General features: G+C 36.1%; 1 protein-coding gene across 3 annotated transcripts in view; it reads right to left on the bottom strand.

Annotated features, from left to right (window-relative positions):
- mpv17 (mitochondrial inner membrane protein MPV17) overlaps positions 1–20,892 on the bottom strand; it is a 48,209-nt gene extending 27,317 nt beyond the window's left edge. The window contains exons 1-2 of one of the 3 annotated variants that reach the window (XM_015343793.2): positions 20,804–20,892; positions 16,782–16,864 (exon numbers count right to left, since the gene is read on the bottom strand). In XM_015343793.2, coding sequence (XP_015199279.1) covers positions 16,782–16,854 — 73 coding nt within the window. In that variant the 5' untranslated portion in view covers positions 16,855–16,864; positions 20,804–20,892. Of the gene's footprint in view, positions 1–16,781; positions 16,865–20,497; positions 20,668–20,803 lie in introns of those variants that run through there. The other 2 variants (XM_015343797.2, XM_015343804.2) reach the window with 2 other exon arrangements.
- Between the last annotated feature and the right edge of the window lie 1,299 nt (positions 20,893–22,191).

Below are 22,191 nucleotides of genomic sequence, written 5' to 3'. Positions count from 1 at the left end.
AGGCCACACAGTACTAGGATCACAATAACACAATTTAAAAAAAAATGTGAATATCAGATTTTCTCCTGATATCTGCAGCTGTACAAGAAAAAAATCAAAATCTCACAGCAGTCTGTCCAAAGATCAGGACCTTCAACAGGACTGTTTTAAAGCTCAGTGGGGTCATACTGTACCTGATACTACAGTATGTGTTTAGGTTTTTCATAGTGTATGACATTTCCTACTGAAAACCTATTGTGTTTCTTTGTATTGTACAACATCTGTACTGTTGTTGACATTTTCTGCAATTTTCTTCTATATCAACGTTTATAATTTTTAGTGAATCCAATGCTCTTGAGTGTTGACTAAGGTGAAATCAATGTACAGCGAAGAAAAAGCGAGCATTTGAAACATTAAGAAATTACGTATTAATGAAACTGACCTAGATAGTACATATACTATATAATATATTTTTCCAGGATATGAATATGAAAACACGGGGTATATTCTCAATTCCCATTTCACATTGCTATGAAATGTGTATTCTGAATACCAATTAGACACTGTTGTTTATGCTAACTTAGTAAAAAAGAATAAGCTTTCACTTGCATGTCATTCATTGCTTTTGTATTTTGCAAGAAATATTTTTCTAGATTCATATTCTAACATTAAAGCACAATTCAAAGAAAGAAAGATTTCCTGTCACCCTTCTGTGCCCTTGCCTTCAAGTAATTGCATGTTTAGTGGCATTCTGTAAAGGTCAGTTGTTTAATTAAGAAACATACAGGCACTCTGCAAATAAAATGAACATGCATGTCTTTTCTGAAATTAAACGACTAATCAATGCCTCAGCTCTGCATAAACAAGGGCAAAGCCAAATAAGGTCAGATATCACGATGAAAGATCTAATGGATCTGAACAAATTCTTTCACTTTCGGGCAATTTAATCCATAGATCCAGTATTTTCAATCTCTGGCTCTGCTTTATTAAAAAAAAGAAAAGTAAATTTAATGTGGGTATAATCCTGAACCTACACAACATACTAAAAAAAGGTAACAGAAAATTACAATTTATTTTTAAAACAACTTAATTTGGAATCAGCTACCGTCTGCATTAAGGCTAACCCCAGATAACCCTGAAACCGTTACCAGCACAGGAAGGTGAGGATAGTGCAAGCCTTCCTCTGAAATGTGGTTTGCTGATCCATCTACATCTTCTCATACTGAGCTGCACCGTGCTACAAGCAGAAATATCACATGAAAGAGGACGAAAGTGAATCTCTCATCCAACTGGTTACAAGCAACTGGCATGTCATAAGGGCACTGTTATATGGAATATCAAGGCTATCCTGGCTATATCCTGTATACCCTACTCCAGTAGCACATGTGCACTGTCACAGTCCTGATCACAATCTAAAGACATAACCCATTCTGGAACCAGAGATACATGTGTATCTCTTTTCCTGCACAATCCTCTTCCAGATGCAATAAACTGTTTGAAACACAAACTGAGTTTAAGTAGAACTCTGAAAGAAATCTTTAAAGGGCAGAGTCACAATTAACTGTATAAAGTTAGGTTATACAATTAAAATGATCAGAATTTTAAAATTACATTTTTTGTAGAATTAATCTTTCAAACACACCAGAATGAATACGATGTCCCAGAAAAATACATAACATCAAATGACTTAGAAACAAGAAAAATTAAATCAAAAAGTTAAGAAGCCACCAACAGTACAATGACCTGAGGTTAGGTGAGTAAAGCATTAATGAAAGACACATGAATGAAAGAAAAGTGATGAATGGGACTGATAGTGACTGATGCGAAACAGAACAGCCTCAACCTTGGCAGGTTACCAAACCTTATTGAACCTTCTCTTTCTGCTTTTATAAATGCAGTGCCTGTCTGTGGAAATTTGCTTTGTTGAGCAGACAGACTGAGCTGTTTATATCAGTCTTTTGAAAATGTCAGAAGTTTCTGTTCTGAACAAAGTGACTTACTCCGCTTGAAGTATCGATCATCGCAGAGTGAGGTGTTCAAACTAGGTGGTGCATTATTCATAAGTCTAGAATGCATGTCGTTTAATTTTTAAAATGACTTGAAAAACATGTTAAGGAACCCCAGTATATTATTACAACAGTAATAAACTACTCAGGGACAGGAAATATGTATGTATCCAAGACAACTAAAAACCTGGCAATATTAACCTTGGCTTCTTTAAATGGGACAAATGACAAGCCCACAAGTTTCTACTGCAACAACTATTATAGTCCAAGATAAGGATTCTCACACAGCTAACCAACAATATTTTACAATGCATTTGTTACTCTTATTTATGCGTTGTTATTTGCATGTATACCATAATAGAGATCCATCCATTTTCTAACCACTTTATCCAATACAGTGTTGTGGGGGAGCCAGAGCAACAGGCATAAAGTAGGATATACCCTGCACATACTGCAAAGACACAGACACTACTCCAATTTTCATAGGAGCCAATTAACCAACTAGTATGTTTGTGAACTGTGGGAGAATCCAGCAAAAACCCACATGAACAAGGGGAGGACATGCAAACTCCACACAGATAGCACCCCAGGTGCAGAATTTAACCCGGGGCCCCAGCCCTATGAGGCAGCAATGAATGTAACTGCAAAATAAAAAGTAATTCTGCTGTGGCCAGATGTTTAACACAAAAAAAGCCTAAAGCATAGGGCATTAACTGACACGTACTTGAAATGCTTTCTAACCCACTTTGACCCTCAGGCAGGTGTGTGCTTACACTTGTGCAGTTTCTAGAATTTTAAAATCTTATCAGGATAAGAAAGAATTTTGCTGATTGGTAAGGATAAATATGGACTAGACGTACAGTAGCTGCAGTAGCCAGAAGTTTTCAAAACTTTTCCTTTGGGATGTCTAACTTTAGCATCTTACTTTTTTTCTTTAACTTTTCTTTTGACTAGTCCATGGTAGTGCTTTGCTGCCTATCCTGCAAGACCAAGGTAATGTAAACAGTACAGGATGTGAAATGACTTGCATCACAGTAACGTCGGACAGTGTTTTATAAATAACAGGTAATGCATTTCAGTCCTTATATTTTTGGTCTTTCATTAATTCTTAACACTGTAAAATAAAAAGGATTTTTTATTGTCATCTTCCAGATTGAATGGTTATCTTTAAATAAGAAACCATCAAAAAAAATGAATGACTTCTCTAGCAGAGAATTTCATGTGCTCAGTTAGTGATGGTGCTTTTGTGATAGATGAGACACAAAGTGGAAAAGAGTGGCAGACTGTCATGCAGTATTACCTTTGGGCAAAATGTTAAATCTTTGGAAGAGCCATATATTACACTGAAAAGCATATTATCACTGATTTGAGATTTTATCATATCCTCAGATGAAACCTAATTTGGGAGAAATAAAATGGTGTGCTTGGATGAAAAATTCCTATCTCTATATTTATATTGTTTTATTTTTTTTAAATACAGATGCAAAAGATTTTGTTTCATGGTTAAGTTTTAAAATCAACTTTGAAGGTGAATTACAAAATTCTTCATTTCAGGAAGAGAATACAAAGAATACCTTCCCTCAAACATATATATATATATCTTTCTCCAAAAAACACAAATTGCAAATTGGTAGCTGAGGGACCAAGAACTCCCTAACAACACTTCTTAAAACATAATTAAAGCCTATAATTCTAAAGATAATGCTTCCATTAATTCTAAAATATTAAAAGGAAAAAAGCAAGTAATCAAGAGTACCATAATATTTGTCACAGTTTGATGATTTTACACAAAAATAGTTAAGATGAAAAGTTTCTCTTTATTTTTTGGGACCTTTTGAAAAGTCTCTGATACCCCTGACTAAAATAATTTTCTTTCACAACTCTTTTACCATAAGGGCAGATCACATCTCTCTCTGTGCAAAGAATTCACCTTTTAACAACTGAAAATTATTTAAAAAAAAAACATTTGAGGAACTTTATTGGGATGCCCCCAAAATCAAATCAATTTTGAACTGTACCGACCAGGACCTATTATTACTGTACTAATTTTACAAAGTGATGATAAATTTATTGTTCTAAATAACTTGTCGTTCTCAATAAAGAATATCTTGTCTGTTATCTAGAAAGACACAACTCAGGGGACTCCAATTCTATGGCCTTTTACCTTCCACATTTTACCATTACACTTAAAATGGTCACCACACTATAAACAGTTAGTTTTGTTCTCAAAAGAGTAGAGTAGAGAGACCAGAATAAATGCTAATCTCATTCGGGTATCAGATTGCTGAAAGGAAAGGAACCTCTAAAATCTAGCTGAGGAGACTATGATTGACATTTGTTTAAAGAATTCACAATCCTGAAAGACAATAGCAAAGGCAAACCCAGGGATGACTTTTCAGTATGCAAAGCAAAAGATCTGGAACAAACTATAGAGTGATGCGGTTAAAGTTAATAAACTGGACAAGTGGGTTATGTTAACTATTAACAATCAATGATCTACTATATACTGTATGGATCATTTGTACAACCGCTTTCTGCAACCTCATTTCATGTCATTGAAAACTTTGTTAATTCAAATAAATTAAATCTTGTGTTGTGTTTTCTTTCTTCTCTTTTCAGGATGAAATAAACCTATTACTTGTTCCTTTGCAGCCTACGTGTGCTGACGATATATTTTCTCTGTATTATCAACTGAGTACGAAGCTGCGTTGCCAGTCACTGATATTTGTCAGACTCTTTTCTGTCGACTTAAAGAGAAATAACAGCATTTTTCAAGTGCTTTTAACACGGTTCACAATATTCTACTCTATTAACCTATTACAGGTGGAAGAGTTCAACAATGCAACTTTTCAGTGCAAAAGAGCCAGCTGCAGCAGGCTAAGTGCTGACGGATGATTAATTGCATGGATCACTAAAATGCCAATGGGTCCACCATTAGCTGCATGAATGAATTAGTAAGCAAATGTATGCTTCTATACTTAGCTTTTACATGCAATATTATGCTACAGCACAGTGGGGGCAAGTAAAAGAAAAAAAAAACATTATTATAATTAACAGTGATATCTTCACATTAATGCACACATTACATTTCTCATCTTTTTAGACTTAGTGACTCTATATATTCATCGGGACCAGGTTAACAGGGAACACAGAAGAGCACTTCAGTTCATTTATGGAAAGTGGAATCAAGGCATATGTTTTCTCCTTTCTAGAACAAAAGGCAACATACTTTTTAAATGCAATCAGTATTTGGTCTGAAACTGCTCAAACTGGCTGCTTTGAGGTAACTGTAAATTAACTAAGGTTTTGCTCCCCTTTTTGGTTAATGTACTGCCCCAGGTTTCAGCAGATGGTGAAAATCCTGACAACAAGTCATCAGTTATTATTGCCCCTACTCACACTGTTTCAGCATCATACAGTAGCTGTACTGCAACATTAAAAGTAATGAACTAGGCTAATAACCCTTTCCTCTGTTTTATTGTACCATACCTACAACAGAAATACAGAGAACAAACTACCAAGATGCATGTTCTACAAACTGCCCGTTACCAACTGTGACTTTTTATTTTTACGAGACATTTTTGTAAAATGAGAGAAGCGTAATAAAGCTAGCTAAATTGAGAAAAGCAAGGTATCAGAGAACATGAACTCTTTTATAGGTATGTCTTTAAATGGAGATACCCAACAGGTCATGAAGACCATGGACATTTAACAATTCTTGAGTATAAAAGAGAAAGTCCACTGACAGAAGATAAATCATACTGACTCAACATTAGTCACAACTCTCACTTCTTAGGCAGTACAGAACATTAAGAAACTTCAGCCAGACAAGATTACTTTCACTTAACTACTTCCTATCCAGATTCTTCTTCAGTATAAGTCGAAGTCTTCAATTTAACCCATTTAAGTTCCTCTAATACTAGTTTGCTGTGCTTTTTCACACTCCAAAAAGAAATACAGAAGGCTAGAACATTACTTACTATATTTTCCCATTTACATTTCTACATTGCACTTTTGTAATTTAAAAGGGAAAAATCTGAAAGAGACTAAAGAGGAACAAGGTGAGGATGGCACCTGCCACTGTGTACTCTGACCTGTAGCTGTTACCTATTACTGTGGGCTCAATAAACAGAGATCTGTCTCGTCTCATAAAAAATAAAATACAGAGGGTGATTTTATATATACTCTAAGTGCAATGGTAACTCAAGAAAAATGTATAGCTTGATTTCTGTGAATGTAGTTTCCTCATTTAATGATTCTCTTCTCTTTGACAAGCAGACACCCTTGTGTCTACACCATTTCACAGCAGACAAAGGGACAACTGGTTTACTGACACAGGCCTGTCACCTAGTTTACTACATTTGAGAGAGACAAATTGAGTAATTTATTTTGTAACAAGTTCATTTGTAACCGGTTAAGCAAAACTGAGGTGATACTTCATTTTGTTGAGTGCATTGTTTTCCAAACACCTTTCAGACTGCATATTCAAAAACACTTAGCCACTTAAATTTCAACTGTGCTCTATTCTATAATTACTAGACTTGGGTCAGATCCATTATCTACTAAGCACCAAATGGGCTAGATAGACCAAATGGCTTCTCTTCTAATTTTTTAACCATTCTTAAAAACAAAATAATCATTTTAATAGTGAACAGATAGGACAAGGGGCTACCTCAGATTTACTGGTCAGAACACAAATTTCTTTGTGAGGTTCTTTACTAAATTATAAATCTTGATTAGAATGAGAATACGACTAAGTGATTTGTTCTCAAAACTTTTGTCTGAACAATTAAGGACTACTGTAATCCAGGAAAATGCCAAAACCTTGAGCTTAGTCTAAGTAATTTACAGCATATAAAGTAAAACAAAGAGCTAGTAGTAATGGGAGATGTAAAAGTCAATGCCTGGCACTTGGAAAATGTTGATGAAGGCAAAACAGGATCCTTGTCCTTGAAAGTAAGATTGTCAGGAGCTAACAGGCATGTCTGACGTGTTTCTTCCATTTGTGAAATTATCTGTGATATGTTTGGCAAAGTTTTTAGAATTTATATTTTAGGCAATATTTAAACAAAAACCAAAAAACATTTAAATGATTAGTTTAATGTGACCCTCTCAACTACAGTTTAAGCAAACTGCATTACAAAGCTGGCCCTGAGCCTCCTCAGAAGGCACACTTTTCACCTCACTGATTTTCGATCACAGACATCAGGATGCTACGCCAATATTTTATCCACTCATTTAGGTTAGCTTAAATATTTGCCAGCTGCATACATAATGTATGATACAGGCGCTGTTAAAAATACTTGAAAATGAAACACCTCTCCAAGACTTATACAAAATGGGAAACAATTTTATCTGCACCAAAATATAAATATTTGAGAATATACAAAAGTACATGTGAGAGGTGGTTACTTGGCCTATCAACACTGTAGCCTGTTTTATAGCACATTACAATATAGTCTCATTTTAGCTCTTAAAGTCTTTAAAAACTCGCAATTTTAACAAGGTTAGAATATGTTAAAAATAACTGATTATCTTTATTTACTTCATGTGCTGTCCGTATTGTATGCATTTGTTGTTTTAAAAATTTGGAATAGTCAAATATTAGAATTAGAAAGACAATTAATAAGACTAAAGCGAATAACATGATATAATTCGATTTCCAAAAAGCTTTTGTTAAAATCCTTTATCAAAGGTTACTTCTCAAATAAAAACCAAAGAAAGACAACGTGATCATATCAGTTGAGTGCTGGTAAATATACAGGAAACAGAGCAATTTCTTAATGGGCATAGTCTCTGATGGGGAAGATATAAGCAGTGCAAAACCACAGTGATCTATTGTAATATTATTATTATTATTATTATTATTATTATTATTATTAACAACAATAATAAACTTTATTTTATATAGCGCCTTTAAAGGTGGCTTCTCAAAGCGCTTTACAGGATGACCATAACAATAAATAAGAAGATTACAACAATAAATAAGAAGATTTCACAAGATAGGACACAATTATAATTACAACAATACAACAATAACAATAGAGGAGACTGTGGAAGGTGGTATTAAGAAGAGCAGAGGGGTGAAGAATGGAACCAGTTAGAGTTCCAGAGCTTGGGGGCATAGCAGGAGAAGGCCCTGTTGCCCATACAATGTAGACGGGCTTGGGGGACAGTAAGGAGGGCAGAATTTGAAGAGCGGAGGTCGCGAGGTGGGGAGTAGGGCGATAAAATTTCAGACAGGTATTGAGGTGCCAAGCCATGTAAAGCCTTATAGGTGAGCATGAGGATTTTAAAGTCTATGCGGAATTTGACCGGAAGCCAGTGCAAGGACTCCAGGATAGGAGTAATGTGAACACTTGCACTAGACCTGGTCAGGATTCTGGCTGCTGAATTTTGGACATACTGCAGCTTGTTCAGAGTAGATTTAGATACCCCAGCGAGTAGAGCATTGCAGTAGTCAATTCGAGAGAATACAAATATGTTGATCAGCTTTTCAGCCACAGTTAATGAAAGCATAGGGCGTAGTCTTGCGATATTTCTAAGGTGAAAAAAGATGTTTTGACAGTTTGCTGTACATGTGGGTCGAATGTTAAGCCAGAATCGAATATAACCCCAAGATTTTTCAATTTTGATTGAAGCTCAAGTACAGAGCCATCTACAGACAGGGTTACAGAACTTATGAAGTTGATGGGGGGTACCAATAAGCATGACTTCAGTCTCGTCACAGTTAAGAGGAAGTTTTGAGTCATCCAAATTTTTATGTCAGAGATGCAATTAGATAGAATAGAGACAGCCACATCAGTGTCGGGTTTGGTATGGATGTATATTTGAGTATCGTCAGCGTAAAAATGAAAGCTGAGGCCATGTGATCTTAAAAGCTGACCAAGTGGGAACATGTAAATGCTGAAGAGCAAGGGGCCCAGTATTGAGCCCTGGGGGACACCAGACTTGACAAGACCAATTTCAGACCTGTACCCATTGTAGGCCCATTTCTCTTCATGATCTACACTATATCAATGGATTTAGATTCTAGTGTAATTAAACAATTTAAATTATATGATGGAAAGATACAGGGAGTGGCAAACACACAGACTCATTGGCAGCATCAGGGACCATACCAAAAACCATATTATAAACTAAAAAACAATTCAAAGATGTGCAAAAAGAATGATTTCTAATCTCAGTTGACTGTTATAAATTTCATATACTGCATACAGTATGTGTACAGATTAAAGGAGATAGGTTGTATGACTTTAGAACAATGGGGATTGAAAGATACTGTACCATCCAGGTCTAAAATCTTAGAGGATATACTGTAGTTGGGTTCAACCCAGAGACTATTTCACCCACAGCAGTTTTTCAGGACATGGGGTTCATAATAGGAAATTAAATGGGAATTTATTAAGGTTAGAGAATAGGAAACAAGCTTTATGTATTTGGAACAGGCTTCTCAGACAGGGATTCTATCATTATTTTCTTAAAGTGAGAATTTTGAGTCAATATTCTTACCATTAAGTCAATGTGTTCCAGGTAGGTATTGCACTTTGCCATGGGTTTCTCATCTCCCCTCCTGTTTGAAATTTTCATGAACAAGAAATCAAGGTACAGCTGTAGTATGGATTGATACTGGTTAATAGACTTGGTGATTCCTGCTGTTCACAGGTGACACTGCCCTTCTTGCTCCATCTGACTGTGATCTCTGATCCATAATGTTTCTCTGCCTAGTGTGAAGCAGATGGGACGAGAGTCAGCACTTCTAATCTGAGACCATTGTTCCTACCCAGGAAAATGAAATAGATTGCTCTCTCCAGGTGAGCAGGGAGACCTTAATGGAATAGTTTAAATAGGCATCAGTATCTTGTTCTTGAGTGCTAGTGATACTGCGTGAAGTCAGCCAGTGGAGTGGTGTGGGATTGGCAGTGATATGGGTGCTGTGCTGGTCCTTCTCCAAAGTGCAAGCTGAGATCTTAGATAAAGCTTTCAATTTACAGTTTGACCTACAACCCATTCACCTGTGGAGATGGATGCGGGGTAATGGAGGGCTAAGATGAAAAGACTGTGAGTACAACTGGAGAAAATTAGGTTTCTTCACAGACCTGTTGGGCATAATCTCTGGAAGAAGCTCAGCTATCCAGGAGCTCCTTAGAGTACAGTCACTACTCCTATGGATCGAGAGGAGTCAGTTTAAATGGTTTGGGCTAAGGATGTCCCTCAGGAAGTTTCCTTTGGAGGTTTACCAAGCACATTACACTGGACAGAGACCAGAACACACAGGAGGGACAATATCAGATATTATATTATACATATAGGAAATATGTTCACAAGTGAGTCAGAAATTGTTAAAAACATCAATGCTGCCACACTGCTTTCAGGAAAGTATCAAATTAAAACTCCTTGTGATGTTTTTAAATAAAAGAAACAAAAATGTCTCACTACAGTCTACTAAAAACACGTGTAGAACAGTACAAATTATAAAAGATGAATAAAATACTTCAGAGAATTATTTATATATGCATATTATATTCTTGCTCTTTAGTATTATTAGCACTTAATGTTACATTCAGTAGTTGCTGTAGTAATCCATAACCTTCTATGTGCTTTCTTATAAATCTGGATACTTATATTAGGCTATTAAACTAGTATTAGTAGAATATTAGACTAGTATTATCTGCACTAGTTTAATGTAACTTGTTTAGTGTAATGCTTAATAAATATATATATTATGCTTTTTATTTGAATGTATGCATGTTGGCAACAAGTTGCACATGAACATTACACAATTCCCAAGTACTGTACCAGGATCAAAACTTTTAGCTAATTGTATTCTTCAGCGCTGATTAAACTAAAATAAAAAGACAGACTAACATAAGAACTTTGTAGTTTTAATACAGCAAAGGATTGATAAATCAGTGATCTTGACCGTGAAATGGGTTTCTGCAATGCTTTTGTTGTAAAGGCACATTATTTTTTTAGGATTTCCAGATGACGTCATGGGAAATCAGACTAGTTTTAAACACCAAATAGTGGCTCAAAAACAAGTCTACCTGTCTCCTGAAACTCATTTCCACATCATAGCTCATGAAAAAGGGGATGTTGGCCTTAAAACGGAAGAGTAATATCAGTGTCAACAATGCAACTTTTTAGAAACTTGGCAAGTCCCAGGGGTTTGGGAGTATGGCAATTTATTCAAGATCACCCAATCACAGTAGCACTCGGCCAGTTGTGCTATGCCTTTTGGGGGACCAAGATCATACAGTAGTTTGGCAATAATAAGCAGTAGCCTAGACTCAAACCAGTGGGTGGATCGCAAAGTGGTTTAAGGAACTGTGTTGCTGTTAAAGATTGATCACTGAAAAATGAATCATTTAATTATCTGTAGTTTTTCTTTTCTGTAATAACATGACACAGGTAACATAAGTAGATCTTTTCTAGTACTAGTAAGACAATTTCTTGACAAAAAAAAATGAGTAGGACTGAAAGAACATCATATAAGAAACTATCACTTAATCTTGAGGGTAAACTGAAATTAAACCAACAAGAAAAATGTATGTATTATTTATACTATTTTACTTGATTCATATTATTTTTACAGATTTTATCAACAAATCCCCAGCATGCTCCTTAATCAATTATTTATCTAGACATTTAATGTTGATTTAATAAATGCATTAAAGTATTGCAATGTTTGAATGGTTTTCTTTACATACAGTACAGTAGTTAACTTACAGCAGAGTTTTATTTTGAGGTTTTAGAACAGTTTCTAAGGATTAACATTAAGCTTTGTCATGTATTCTGGTAAACAATATTTGTAACAGCATGCACCTTGATGTGTACTTAAGGGCAGCAGGCTCACTGTACTTATTTGCCTGTACACAGTTATGTACAGTGAGGCAAAATTTAAAAAAAAAACATTCAGAGAACACAGGCTGGAACAATGGAAATCTGTGAAACATTCAATCTTCTAGACCTTGAAGGGATAAAATGCTTCCAGGCAGTTATCAGTGCTTTCAAAAGTAAAAGGGAAAGGGAGCTTGATATAACTTAACCTCCCTTCACCAGCCAAATAGAAATAAATCACCTTCTGCCAGATTTAACTTTAATAAACCAAATCACATATCCAAATGAGGATGAAATACATTTCACACAACATGTCTCATGCACCAATGACGTTCTATTGCAAAGTAAGGCTTGCAAAACAAAATCAGCAACCAACGCACAGAATGGGCAGAAAAAGGAAGCATCGGTGTATAGTGCCAAACCTACCAAAAACACAAAGAATGTGAATATGTTAAGAAAGAGAGTCAGTAACTTGGAACGCAGGTTTGTGGGAAGTGACTATGCCATTTCATCTTTTAGAATGGTGGGTGGAAAGTTCTGTGCTTTGTTTTCTGACCTTCACTACACTTCTGAATGAGCTAATCATCATAAATAAAACTCAATAATTTATGTGGTAGAGAAGCAGACTAATGTACTTAGATAATCTAAATTGTTATACTGACCCATCAAAGACAAAGCTTTTTTAAACCTGTAGCTGCATCAGCCTGGAGCCTGATCTTATAATTAATAATAATAATAATAATAATAATAATTGCTTACACTTATATAGCGCTTTTCTGGACACTCCACTCCACCTGGATGATGCAACGCCAGCCATAGTGCGCCAGAACGCTCACCACACACCAGCTATCAGTGGGGAGGAGAGCAGAGTAATGAAACCAATTCATAGATGGGGATTATTAGGAGGCCATGATTGGTAAGGGCCAATGGGAAATTTGGCCAGGACGCCGGAGTTACACCCCTACTCTTTTCGAGAAACGCCCTGGGATTTTGAATGACCACAGAGAGTCAGGACATCAGTTATTTATTCAAAAATTAAACAAATCTGTATATTTTAATGTGAGAGAACAAATCCGTGGTTAGAATCCACAGAGAGCTTCAATACTAAGCCCAGGGTTAGTGGTTCACAGTGCCATTTGATAAAAAGTAGGCCAAGTAATTACACATTTTCTTCCCTAATCACACTGAGTGAACAGCACTCTAGTGTTGAGGAAGACTTATTGTGAATTGGGGCTCTTCATTGCTAACAGAAGATACATTGACTTATCTTCTGTGATTCTGGCATTTACCGCAGTAGATGTAATATCATTTTAGATCAGGTAAGTGTATAAAGCAATGAAAACTAACAAGTTTAAATGAAAATTTAAAATGATAAAACCTCTTGATTAATTATTGTTGAATTATTATACAAAAATACTGTCATGTCATAGGGTGCCCATTATTTAAGCAACAACACTCAACAAACTGTATTAAAACTGTATTTTAAAGCTTCTACTTTGACACACAAAAGATTGGAAACAACATGACTTTTAACATGAATCTACATCTATGGCATTCAGTAATCTAAAGTAAGGGCAAAAATTATACATAAGGGAAAATCAGTTAAGTTGCTGAAAATAAAAAAATGACACTATATTGCTTATTCACTGTTTTGAATTCAAGTAGGTATTTTACTGCTACAGACATGCTAAATGTGAAAAGTGGGGAACCCTATATTTTCCAAGTGTTTTTAAATTGCAGTTACCTTTTGTTTTTATAATGGAATTTAATACTTTGTGACTGCTAACATTCAGACCACTACATTTTATCTTTTTTTCTGGAAGGTAGTTTTAAGTATATCCAAAATGTATGTAAGATACAATTTATATAATTTGGATCTGCACATAAACCATAACAGATTTACAAATCAAACAATGACACTAACGTTAAACTGTAAAGCAATACAAACTCCTTCATCTGTGGTTGATTTATTATTAGAATTTGATCAATTTGATGACATTGAACATCTGATAAACCCAGTTTAACTATGCATTTCTATTTCACAAAGGAAGTTATTTCACTTATTAAAACAAAACTTTTTAACAGTTGTAAACAGTCCTAGTTCATGGTAATGTGGCTCCAGGCAACTAAAACATACTCTGCTGTAATTTTAATATTTAGAACATTTATTGACATTACTTAACACAGAAAGGAAAATGAAACAACACAAGACAGACACAGTACAATATAATTCAGCTCCAAGTAAAAAGTTTTCTAAATCATCTATTGTTCTGGGACAGTGACTGGATGCAAAAACCTTTTCTGGCAAGGATGCTCCTTCACTCTTATATACACACAACCCACGTAAAACTGCACATACTGTATTCCAAACAATTACTTTATTACACTTTAGTCAATATTGGTGATTCATAAATAATGAATATAAATGAATTCTATTTATACTTTTAAACCAGTTATGAATCTGTTTTGGCGGTCCCTAGTGGTCATTACATCCCTCTGACCAAGGGACTCTGCCACAGACTGTTCTCACTCTATATAATAATAATAATAATAATAATAATAATAATAATAATAATAATAATTGCTTATACTTATATAGCACTTTTCTGGACACTCCTCTCAAAGCGATACATTACAGTTTTCATTGCAGCTCTGCCAATCTTAGTGGGCAGTTTATTCCAACCCAAGTGAAAACAAAAATATCAAATTACATAAGAATATGCCAAAAAGCATATTGCATTTGGGCATTTTTCAAATACTGGCCTTAACTGCTCTTTACTTACTATTTCAAAATTGTTTGCAGCGTTCATTAATAACTGCAACCCTAAATCCCTATATTTTGCAAAGCATTTTGTGAGAAAAAAAATCTTTACACTTATAAAGTCCTTTTATAGGACACTCTACTCGCTATAGCGCTATACAGGTAATGTGGACTCCGACCAATGTGCAGCATCCACCTGGAGAGCACATAGTGCACCAGTACGCTCACCACACATCAGTTGAGCACTTGAATGATAAATCCTTCAAGTTCTCACAAGCACAAATGAATCACAAATAAGAAACTTTAAAAGTCATACAAAACATAGGCTACACAAACTATCTCGTAAGATAAATGTGTCAGTTCGAGTCTTTGTCTTTATGCAATACTGAAGAACAAATTGGTTTTGCATGCCTTCACCTTCTAAATATAAAATGTACAAACAAAACAAAGCAGCCAATCAAGTATGGAAGTACTTTTGAGATTTGCTTTAATGACATGAGAAGATATTTGGGATATTGCAGAGGAATTTTATTTTACCTGTCAAATACGTGAGAAACAGCAGTCAAGAGTCTGGAGAGAGCATTCTAATTTAATTGTCATGAGTAGACAGTGAGACTTTTTAAAACCTTTTCTATACAGTTATTCCAGAATACCAATTCAGAAATTGTCTGGCCAAGGATTCAGCTTTTGTCTCGACACATACAAATAAGTAAATAAGTTGACTTTTAAATCAGTGAACACCCAACATTAACCATCTGTGATGGAGCGATGGGGCAGAAATTGTACCAAGAGTTTAATATGGAGTTTGTTCAAAGGAAGGCTTCCTCACCTCACAGGAATTTGCCTTTGTAAAAGCATTACTAGATTAGCATGAAACCCAAACCTAATGGAATGTCAAAATTCCTCACCTGTGGTGCTAAAAATGTTTAGTATTGCACTCTAAAGGCATCCGGTGATGTCTTTAGAAATTGCATATTATAATGACAAAATAGACCTGAGAAAACACAAATGGCTAAAAAATGCAGAATATCAGATGAAAACCTCTCAGTGTTTCACTTTTATTCATGAGTGTTATAACCCTAACGTGTTATTTCTGAAACATACGTCATATGAGGAGATTAGCGCAGCACATGCTCACCCAGAGGCTGCTTGCTAAGCAGCCAGTGATGCCTATGAACAATGCAAAGCTTTAAGAACAGCTTAAGGTATTGTACTCTACCATCAAGCAAGCTGTTGCTTCTTACTCTGCTTACATAAACTAAAATGTATAATAACTGTATAAAGCTCTGTTGTCAAATTCCCACATTGTAAAGCCCTTAGCATATTTATATGTTCTGCATGTTGATGGAAAATGTTGAAAAATACACTGTGGGGATCCAGTGCTTTTATATTGACAGAAATGTTATCACTCTGCGTTCTATGGACCCTCAGAGAAGCATTGCCTCCAAATATTGTGCATTTAGTCTATTGTGACTATGCTACTGATTAAAATAAGTCCAGAAACACGTGGGTATTTTTAATATGGAAAGACCAAACCAATAAAACAATGGTACATTACTTGAATCTTTGATAACCCAGGTTTGTCAATTGTTTGATTTTCCCCAAAGAGTTTATTTTCGGAAACGGAGATAAAATGAAGGCTTGATCACACATCTGCATATGTCACCAGTCGCTATGCTTCACTTCACTGCCATCTGCCGTCAGAACACAGTGAATGCGCCATTCTTTCTGGGGCTAGACTGTCTGACATGTACGGTAGCTGCCAACAAACAGGAATGAGTCTATTCCAAAAGGAAACAGTGCAAAACCTAATAACGCAGCATTCCTGCTGTGCATATTACAGATTGCATCAGAAAATGAACTGATTTTCAAAAAGGCAAAATATAAAATTAGTATTTGTTACCAAATCAACATTAGTGTCTTGTATTCTGGAAATCCACAGGAATAACATGAAATCAGTAAACCATTCACAGCTGTTTAGGGGTGTTTTGGTTCTGTACATTATTTTTATAGGAATATTTAATGTTCTTTTTCTTTGGCATGTCGACTACAACAAACATTCACAATTGCTGGTGCACAAAAACAATGAAACAAGATGAGACTGTCATTTGCAGGCTTTGGTCTAACTATGCAAAATGAGAATTATGGTGATTCTGGGAATCAGCAGAGCATCAGTGGCAAAAATGCTATCTTACCAGCTGTAATTATTTGTACTTTCCAGGGATGTTTTGCCATCAGCCTCTGGTAAGATCTCCACAAGCCAGCCATTATTCCTGTTCTGGGAGAAGACGGACAGACACTGGTCACTAAATAGCACGTTGGCTACATTTGGAATATCAACAGCAATTCTGTTTTGCTCTTTTTGTACTAAAGTTACATTAAAAACCCCTCTGAGAAGGTACATTGTCAAAATTTTAAAAAAGACCAGCGACCAATATTCTTTAATTCATTAAAGCAATACCAGCACAATGCATGAGGACTGCATTGTAAATTCTGTGATACCAAATTTTTTCTTGCATAGCTTTTAAAAGGTATTAAAGCAGCACATGTAGAATGGCTTTTAGTCGGCGTGTTACTACATTAGTTAATTCTTGAAGTGAGAGAATTAAAGCATTATTTGTCAAACTTAGTTCCTCGATCTCCTGGGTTTTGCTCCATCCGTACTCTTACTCACTGAGAATAACTGATCCCTTTAACCGGACTTTCATCTCACATACCTGTAGACCCTTTTAACCTCTTTCTACACTCAGTCTTCCTCACATCCATTTTCTAACCGCTTTATCCAATACAGAGTTGTGGGAGAACCTGAGCCTATTGCTGCAAGCAAAGGGCACAAGACAGAATACAGGAATCCAGTCCATCACAGGGCAGACACACAGATACAAACACAGACACACACTCACACTAGGGCCAATGTTCCCTGAAGCCACCTAACCTATCAGTATGTTTTTGGACTATGGGAGGAAAATGGGGAGAATATACAATATAGCATCCCAGGTCCAGAACTGAACCCAGGACCCCAGCTCAGCGAAGGAGCAATTCTGACCTCTGCTCCACCATGTTGCCCTACGAGCAATTTTGATTTTCAATAACATTCTGCAGCAGGTTTGTTTTATGTGAAAAAAATAGCCAGAATAATTCCTCATCAGTTGACTAACTGAATTGTTGCTGAATACTTTTGGCTAAACAACTTTCAATTGACCATTATGTGATGAAAAGACAAGTAGGAAAGACACTGATAAAACACTCAATTATTTACTTCCGTATAACTGAACGAGGGTAGGTTACGAACTCGGAATTGTGTTCTGTGAGGAAACTAATTACTAAACCCACTCTTAATGGCCGGAAACAAAATTTCACAATTAAAGTGAGATCCGCTAGAGTAACCTAATTAAACTTAGCTCAGATGGAAAAAAATCCATAAGACACAGGGTTCCCCCAGCACTAGAGTAGAGAACCACTTATTAGAGGAAATGAACTCTGTACAACTAAAATAAAAAGAGCGCACAATGCAGCTGCATTTGAGAGGGTAAAAAAAGATTTTGAAAGGCCATGTTTGTCACACAGTATAAATCAGAAAATTGGAAAAAGGGAGATTAACATAGTGGGAGAGGAGGGGGTATCACCACCTTCCTGATGTGATATGACAAGTAACTACAGGCAATAACACGACAACAGATATAGGTAAGTCTGACTCAAATATAGTCCCAACGTAGGAGAGATCGGGGAGGAATTTAGAGAGAAAGTTCCACTACTCTTTTGTTAGACAGTATATTTATGTGGAAAGCTAATGGTAAGCAAGGGTTGTTAGCTGGGGTCTCATCAGCCAGACAATTTGAGACAGGACAGGTTTTTACAAGTTACCTCTAAATTACATTGTTGGTTTATTTAAAGGTTCCACTGATCAGATGGTCAGAGCAACTGATCCCAATGACTGAAGTCTTGCAAAGACTTTGTGGAAATGAAGGCGATATATGAATTGACAGAGCCCAACCTGCTCTGACTGGAGGTGTCTGGTTGATCTAGGGCCAGCTGGCAGCCCCAGTTAGACACCAACTGAACGTGCAGGGAGGTAGAGAGCCATTTGCTTGAAACAAAGCTCTGCCATTAGACTGAGTCCCTTTTTCCCTGTTAGCTTGTCCCAGTAAATGCTAACAGACCATGTGTACTACATTCTGACTCAGTCACAGTTACAGCAGAAACATAATTTGACAGTTTAAGGGCAACATGCATTAGAAATTTCCTTCTTAGACCCTGGGTTGCATTCAGTTACATACTGTAGAATAGTAGTTCCCAACCTTTATCCCATTGAGCACTGGCCTTTTGCCTTTTGTCTCCAGTCAATTTCTCAAACAGACTACCTCATTTAACTTTTCTACTTGGAGCTTGTTTTAAATGGCCATTTAGCACTTTTACCACATAATGAGATATGTGTTTAGTAATAATCCTGTACCAATTTCTACATTTCACGGTTTTCTTTTGGGTGTGTTGTCTGAAATGTAGCCAATTTGACCTCCGTGAAAGGGAATAAAATTGCTTCAAAGTGTTTGATACATTTTTATTTCCTTCTGTCTGTTCAGTATAATTTGACCATTAAGATTCGGAAATAAGGATAAGCAGTTGAAGAAAAGCTGCTTAAAAGTTCTGCATGCTGAAGCTGTTAGAAATAGTACCTTTGAAGAAGGGTATTTCAGACATTCAGGATTGAGTACAAAACAACAAGTGAACTAAAAGTCTAAACAAGCAATCAATGACAGTTACTAATTACTGGAGATTAGAGCTGGGATGGAACAAAAAACAGCAGACATAGTGGTCTCTTAAGGCTGAAGTGGGGAACAACTAATTTAGAATGTCACAGTTAGAAACATGTAACTGCTATTTCATTGACAAGATGCTGAAAGACACTCAGAAACATAAATGCTTTGTGGGACAGAAAATGGGGACTGCAAGTGGCTGGCAAAATCAAGTGACTTGCAAATGAACCTTCAGAATGGAAGACTGTACAGTAGGACCTTCAGATTTGTATTCCAGTTTGGCATGTTATTGATCTAATTGGATAAATATTAAATAACAGATCCTTTAAGCAAGTGGGGGCAGTGAATGGGAAGTTATCACTTGTACCCATTGCTACTGCCTTGCCACCACCCCGGAACTGAAATACACGTTAAGGTTCTTTTCCTACATAAGTAAATTCTGAACATTATGTAAATCCAATAACGTCACTTAAAGAGTCCAGTTTGTTGGATATTACCAACAGCAACGTCCAAAGAATACACATACGACAGATGAACAATTAAATTTTTTAAGACACACAAAACGTAATCATGGAGAACTTTCAAATGTTTTTTGGGGCTGTTTACTTAAAATATATAAGGTATATATACCCAACATTTTATGCTCCAGCTCAGAAAAAAAAAAACAACCAAAAAGGGTTATCATTACTACCTTAACCCCTGATAAAAACTTCAGACAGGCCACTGCCACTTTTCCTAAATACATTTATTCCTGCATTCCGCTCTTAAAAATAGCGATTATTTGCCTACTGGAGCCAAGAAGTATTTCGTCAATTCAATCTTATCGCATACATTCGTAGTTGTAGGCAGGAAAATACATAGACAATGTCTCGGATATCTGAGAACACGAAAATAAATGCATGTGATCGGAGAGTACTTCTGCACTTAGTTTAATTTATAACATGCGGTCCACCTCCGGCGTTCGAGTAAAACTCGACAAACCATATCCTACCATGTTTGTTTCGGAAAATCTAGTTTTTTAAACATACATGTACTAGAAGGCCATATGCTTTTGCATTTTTCAAAAACTAAAAGTTTAGTTGAACTGTTTCAACTGTTTAACCTTCATTACTACAGTTTTGTCTTCGGCTTCGGTACAAGAGATAAATAACTCTTACATGTTTCCTTTTCCAAACACCTACATTCTTCAGAACACCAATAAGTTAATAGGAATTTTGAATCGAAGCATCATCATCTATGTTTTTAATATATGTACAATGTTTCCTTTCCATTTACTATAACCTTTACCGCTGAACTTCAAAGCTTTAGCATTTAAACGATAGCAGCCCTGCCGTTTCCGCGTCTCGCTTAGCTATAATTTAGCATACTAAATCTTAAACTGTTACTCAATGCAACAAAACATACTTCCAATACAGATTATAAGATGCAAATACCACAATGATGAATTCAAATTTGAAACATGCCTGTTAATGTTATCCAAGAATCTGAAAATGCAACAAAGACGTCACTTCCAGAATAAATTAAACCATTGGCCGACCTTTTGTAATCGACGCTTGGTATCTGTCGCCCTCTAGTGGGGGATAAAGTCAAAATGGTTGCATCACAGAATGCTTCGTATTGTCTGCGTACATTATAGTTGAAACGCGTTGAATTCTTTCTAATGAATCTCCATTTGTTTCCTGAGACCTGCGCTACAACCATGACTAAAGCTTACATCCAATAGTTCATTTCATTGCACCCTCTTATCTAAGGTACCCAAAAAAGCAGTATTTGGGTGTTGGACCTCTGTTCTGTGTGTAAAATTTCATCTGGGACACCAAAAGTGAAGGAAAATATGTGAAATATTGAACTATTTTACTGCTTCCTATATTACACAGTGAATGTTCTGTATTCCGTGATTTCGTTGTCTTGGAGAGGATTATATTCTGAAAATCCTTTTTATTTTATTTTACTTGAAGCATAAAAAGCTTAAAAATGCAAGTGGGTATTTTCTACTTGGACTAAGGCAATGTAACAGTACCGATACTAATTAGCCTGACCAATTACAGAAAATAATTTTGCGAAATACTGTACAGAGATGTGGAAAAATGATTTCTACTGCTGTTGTCAACATGCAAATGACTTTAATTTCACCTGTCAGATGTCCAAATTAATACGTTTTTAAAGAAGTACCTGTTGGCAGTCTTTCAGTGTCATCAGTTCAGATGCTAATTATTCCATCAGACTATTTTCTCTCTCCTTCTTCAGGGTCAAAGGGGAGCTGAAGCCTAACCCGGCAAGCAAGGAGAAAAGGCAGGGAACACTCTGGACTCTGTGGCAAGGCACATACAGACACAAACACACACATCAGGTCCAATTTTGCCAGAACCAACTAACCAACCAGAACGTCTTGGCTCTAGAAGGAAACCAGAAAACCTGGCAAGAACCCACATAAACTCCACACAGATTAGCTTCCCATGTCCTGAATTGAACCCAGGTACACAACACTGTGAAGCAGAAATACTGTACCAACGAGCGTGCCGCCATGCTAATTATTCACGCTTTTTAGTTCAAGAATTTAGTGTGGAGGAATCTTGATTAAATGAGCAACATGGTTCCCACCCATACATTTCTTTTCTGCTTCTTCCAATTCCAGGTCACAGGAGAAGGACTGGATTTTAATCCGAACGTTGCCAACTGCTGTATATCTTTTTTGAAACTAAACTGTAACTAGAAACATCGATGGCCTCATACCTATAAAAAGTATATGCTTACGCTTAACATCTTTGTTATTCTGATAGTCATATGCAGACTGCTGACTGTCAACAAATTATAAGGGAGAGAAGGAAAAAGGGAGGCAGAAAGCACTCCA

This window comes from Lepisosteus oculatus, chromosome 2, assembly GCF_040954835.1.
Source record: "Lepisosteus oculatus isolate fLepOcu1 chromosome 2, fLepOcu1.hap2, whole genome shotgun sequence".
Lineage (NCBI taxonomy): Eukaryota > Metazoa > Chordata > Actinopteri > Semionotiformes > Lepisosteidae > Lepisosteus > Lepisosteus oculatus.
The sequence above is the reverse complement of the archived record's forward strand: the minus strand, read 5'-3'. Positions and strand labels throughout refer to the sequence as shown.